Source organism: Temnothorax curvispinosus, unplaced genomic scaffold, assembly GCF_003070985.1.
Source record: "Temnothorax curvispinosus isolate PA1 unplaced genomic scaffold, ASM307098v1 QBEX01017014.1, whole genome shotgun sequence".
Taxonomy (NCBI): Eukaryota; Metazoa; Arthropoda; class Insecta; order Hymenoptera; family Formicidae; genus Temnothorax; species Temnothorax curvispinosus.
This window is the reverse complement of record NW_020226794.1, coordinates 1-5,009: the sequence shown is the minus strand read 5'-3', so window position 1 is coordinate 5,009 and position 5,009 is coordinate 1. Positions and strand designations below refer to the sequence as shown.

The 5,009-nt window shown below is 32.7% G+C and overlaps 1 protein-coding gene across 3 annotated transcripts; it reads right to left on the bottom strand.

Moving 5' to 3' along the window:
• Window positions 1-6: 6 nt before the first annotated feature.
• LOC112467181 (neuroblastoma-amplified sequence-like) lies at window positions 7-4,292 on the bottom strand. Of its 3 annotated transcripts, none has more exons than XM_025035665.1 (11): window positions 4,139-4,292; window positions 3,729-3,963; window positions 3,213-3,628; window positions 2,751-3,134; window positions 2,433-2,640; window positions 2,056-2,276; window positions 1,648-1,974; window positions 1,340-1,545; window positions 956-1,252; window positions 533-869; window positions 7-451 (listed from the first exon to the last, which is right to left on the bottom strand). In XM_025035665.1, the coding sequence occupies exons 1-11, from the start codon at window positions 4,223-4,225 to the stop codon at window positions 32-34; spliced, it is 3,138 nt and encodes a 1,045-aa protein (XP_024891433.1). In that variant the 5' UTR covers window positions 4,226-4,292; the 3' UTR covers window positions 7-31. The 3 variants fall into 3 exon arrangements, with proteins under 3 accessions (XP_024891433.1, XP_024891435.1, XP_024891434.1); XM_025035667.1 differs by having other exon boundaries at window positions 1,663-1,974; XM_025035666.1 differs by having other exon boundaries at window positions 2,056-2,273.
• Window positions 4,293-5,009: the final 717 nt, after the last annotated feature.

Here is a 5,009-nt window from a genome sequence, read left to right as displayed (position 1 = left end):
AACGTCCTTAATCTTTATATAGATTATACATTTAGCACAACCTTTTATTCAAGCTTCTTGCCATTTGGGTTAATAGTGATTTAGCAACATCAGGATCGTTTCTATTCTTTCGTATAAATTTTAACGTTGTTTTTACACCATATTTACTTAAAAGCCTAATGCAATCAAGTTCTCCTTCAAACTCCTCTAATAGAATGCATATTGCATTTGTCCTTTTCCCATCATCTTTTGATATCGAATCTAAGATATCTTTAGCTTTTTCATACATGTCGGGATCATCACAGGCATATACACAATCTAAAGCTAAGCTAGCAACATTATCTATCATTTCAATTATCTCAATGTCCTGCGTCTGCTTTAAATACTTGAAAAATTTAACTGGAAATGTCAAATCATCTTTGCTTAAGCAGATTAGATAATCGCTTAGTAAGCATTTCTGAAGATCTCCACCCTAAAATTATAAACAATATCAATTGTATATTATTGTATATATGTATATAATTTCAGCGATTTAAAATATAGCTATACATACCAAATATTGATGCCTTCGTTTAATAAAAGGTAACAAAAGGTTCTTTATATTTTCAACAAAATTAATTTCATTTGATGTACTCATCAAAAGTTTTATCTTCTCCATGTTACTCAATTTCTCTAATTTATCTAATGACATATCCTCCAAATGTACTGTGTAAACGAGATTGTCTAAAGTTTCCAATTCCAATAACAAATCTACCAGGCCATTAATATTATGAGACTTTCCGATTTTAACTAATTGCAAAGCATTATCTACTAAAGAACTGTTCTTTTCAATTTCAAAAGCACGTGTCTTATACCATTTTTGTAATAAATCTGGTGTAAGTTGTGTATTTCTAAAAATAAAATAACGATAATTAGATGATATAAATAATTAGATAATATAAATACTATACAGACAATAATGTAACAAAATTCTTACCTATATATTAACAAGGAGGGATCCAATTCATACAATATTTCTGATCGATCGTCTAAATCAAGATTTATTATTTCATTAAACTCGTGTTTTTCTGACCAATCTTTTTGTCGTAATTCACGTTGATCTAACAAAAATAGTTGACCTTCTGAATCGCATTCTGGTAGCAGTTTTTGATAATCCAACGTATTTAAAGTTTCTGGGAAAAAGCTGATAATTGCCAGCCAATGAGGCAACAAACTTTCTCCATAATAAGTAAACATAATTTCAACAGCTCGGCAATCACTATCTTTGGCAAATCTGTAATTTAAAAAATAATTCGTGACAAAATAAAAATACATAGTATTTTTCATTAATCGATAACAAAATATGTAAGTATATTAATACCTAATTGCATTTTCAATAGGTGATAACCTTCGAAACTCCTCGTAAAATTCTTTTTTATATTTGAGTGGCGACTCTAATATAATTTCATACGTAAGCAATTTATCTAAATGATTTAGAAGCTTCCTCCGATACCTAATTAATTCTTTCTGAGCCTCAGATAAATTTTTTATGTCTATTTTTTCAAGCATTTCATTAACTTTCTGTACCTGTTAATATGATTTCCAAAATTAAATTAAATTATATTTCTTTATATACAATTTTTCCTTATAATATAATGCATGTGCATTTTGTAAGATGTTCTTACTTACCTGTCTTAAACTTACAGTAATTTCATCCAGTGCTTGCCAATCGTCTATATCAGGAGTTACAAATTTATCATTGTCGCATATATCGATAGCTATTAAAGTTTCTAGATTTGCGCCTCTCAATCCGAAATTCAATAGTTCCCTTGCAGCTTCCATAGTATCAGGGACACGTACAACACATTCATTTAAAACCCAAGATCTTTTGCTTATTTTGCTTAAATGTTCTGCAATGGCGTTCAATGATAATTCTGACTTTCTCCACTGCGTTTGATACACGAGATCTGTATCCAAATTATATGTGTTTGCTAAAGCTAAAGCTTCCTCGTATTCCTAAAACATCCATACAACTTCTCAGTTACTTGATATGTTAAAGTTAACTAATAAATTCAATAAAACTATTTATACATATACCTCAATGTCTATTTTTCTAGAATAGAGCTCTTCTGGAGTCGTGCTTTTCAAGCCCAAAATTCTATAAGTTCGATGCAATACTTTCAATTTCTTTCTCTTTGGTTGAAATCTTTCAATATCGGTTATTGAATACAATGTGCTTTGTACCAAATTCGTGGTATAATTTAATATAGTAAGAGGTTCTAACTCATCATCGTCCTTCTCGCTTTCAGATGATGCTTCTTGATTATAAAATGAAACAGATTTTTATTCTTTCCATACACTTAATAATTCATACATTTTTAATAAAAAGATCATAAATAAAATACAAATTAGCTAATAATTACCATACCAGGATATTAATTGCAAGAGTAATAAACCATAAATATGCTACAAACCTGACAAATGACCGTCGTTGGGTTCTCTACTTCGTTTTTTACTTGTAATAAAGGTTTCGCAATCTAAACATAAAAATCCTTTCTCTAAACCAAGCTCGCATACTTGTGGTTGTCCTGCTAGAAATTCTGGACTAACACCTAGCAAATTCTTTAAGTTCCATGTAGAACAGACCGAAGTGGAACCTGAATATCGAGCTATTATGATAGCCTTAAAAAAGAATAATTATTTTAAAATAATAATTATTTTATAAAACATTAGTATTATTTGAAAGATGTTTAACTTATAAAATATATGTATAAATGAGATAGATATGTTACCTGGTCAGACCACCAACCGATATCTATTGGATGAAACTCTGTAAACCCTGGTGGAAATTTTTTAGACTTTGTATGTCCCAGAGGATTAGGTACATTATATTCCGGTTGCTCAGGCAACTTCCATTTTTTCTGTAGTATTAAGTTTGGCAAACCCCATAGCGAGACTGAACCATTCGTATGCAAGCATACCAGAAACTCGCCATTTGGTGAAATTTTTATCGAAAATATAATCGACTCTGATTGAAAGCTAAAGTTGGGAATCAAATTCCATATGGAAAACCGCGAATTGCTGGTAGCAGAATCTTCAAACGTAAATGATAATTTGCAGTATGGATAATCATTCAAGAGTCGCCACGAAGTTAATCCAAACTCAGATGCAGTGGACTAAAACAATATATAAGTATATTACATTTGCAAGATTACATATCATGCATATAAATAATACTTATTAGATATATTTACCGTCAATTTTTGTGTTATCATATTTCCAGCAACATAGAATAAGCTACGTTTTTCATCATACGCAACGACGTTAACACCGTTTTTGTAAAAATTGCCGAAAGAAAAGTCATAATTTACAATGTAGCCACTTGTAGAAATATGATAAGACCTCAGCAACCCGCTATACGAAATTAAAATAAATTCGTAGGCCCATTTTTCATTTGTTGTCCTTGGCTTAAGGAATAACATAGACGCTATAGCGTCACCAGCTTCAAGAATATGAGGACTTTGTGAAATCGTTTTTAGACTTATGTTAAATATATTATTTCCCAATGCATTGTAAAAGGATGTATAGCCGCTACTAGACGCCAATACTAAGATCATTCCATTGGGACTCCAGGCAAGCTTACGCCATTGAGGAAAGGCATCCTTTGGAGCTAGATAATACAAGCATTTCACATATAAAGCATAACTGAGAAAAATTAGATGTCTGTCGGGAAATGTTAACGGTACTGATAATATTAACGTGTCATTTACCAGATGCCTTCCCTACTATGGAGGAATATTCATCTTTGGCCTTCCGTATTTCAATGATATTCTCTTGTAAAATAGCAAGTACTCGACCATGATCGCCGACAGCAAATTTCCATGGCAGCGTGAGACTGACTTGCTGCAAGATGCTCTCAGGTAGGGAGTACCTATTGTTGAAGTACCTGAGAGCATTTTTTATGGTGCCAGTAGCTGGAAGAATAGCCGCATCGTTCTTGCATTTCTGAAATGTTGAACATTTTAGAAGTACAGCTATGGTAATGCTTCTTTTTTTCAAGTAGCTTCCAACTCTAAAACTCCAACTCTACATAGCACAATTAACATCTAGACTTCGAACGGTAATATTCTTTAACCCTGCGATTTCCCGCTCGCGTATCCTTAAAAAGTCTCAGACTTACTATCAATTCCGGTTCCTGCTTGCGAACGAAATATTCCAATAGTTCGTACAGAATCGGCTCGTTTGACGTTTCGTCCACGTTGCTCATCTTGTCACAACGAACACGTACATAACCTAGCAAACTCGCCAAATTCGGAGATGCATGGAGATAGGTTAAAGAAAGCACCTATACAGACACAGGGTAAATGGGCGCGTTCAGCAGACACAACTGTTGAGTTCGTCTTATCATCACTCTACGTTGATTGGTTGGTTCTAAAAGTAAGAGCCAATCACGTTCGATTGCTACTGAGCGGCTTGGTCTGCTGAACGCGACCAACCTGAAGGAGAGCTCACTCCTCTCCGATTTTGATGAAATTAAGCTCATTCGACGTGTTTTTACTTCACTTTTTACTCAAAACGACCGAATCTGGCAGAAAAAAGCGTCGCTCTGCCCTGCCCCGCGGAGAGGAGTGAGCTCTCCTTCAGATTTACCTCTATTGTTTTAAAAAATAATTGTTGTGCAACTATCTTTTAAAAAATAAAACCCAAGCGGTACATATCTTTTGTGATCCCATTCAAGGGTCTTTTCTTATTCCAACCCAAGTGGTAGTAGCTTTCCTCTTTAACAAAGTTATAATATTACAAAGATTCATTTTAATCACAAAGAATTAAAGAGTTAACAGTACAAAATAAAAATATTTAATCAAAATAAAATAAATTTTTCTTGTAAAAAAACTTGGCGCTGCCATACCTCGAAATTTAATAAAGTACTAAAATTTAATTCAATAAAAAAACAATAAATAGGGAATATACATAATTTAGGGAAGAATGCGACGTGAGTAAAAAAGCAGCACCAAATTTTATTTTAGTATTGTTATTTTATGCTTTGATAG

Bases quoted from the DNA above. Each gene is read 5' to 3' on its own strand.
- LOC112467181 (XM_025035665.1), bottom strand. From the start codon at position 4,225: ATGAGCAACGTGGACGAAACGTCAAACGAGCCGATTCTGTACGAACTA. The intron at 1,253-1,339 runs GTATTAATATAC...TTTAAATTACAG, and splicing joins CCTATTGAAAATGCAATTAG to ATTTGCCAAAGATAGTGATT. The intron at 452-532 runs GTATGTATAGCT...TTATAATTTTAG, and splicing joins AACGAAGGCATCAATATTTG to GGTGGAGATCTTCAGAAATG.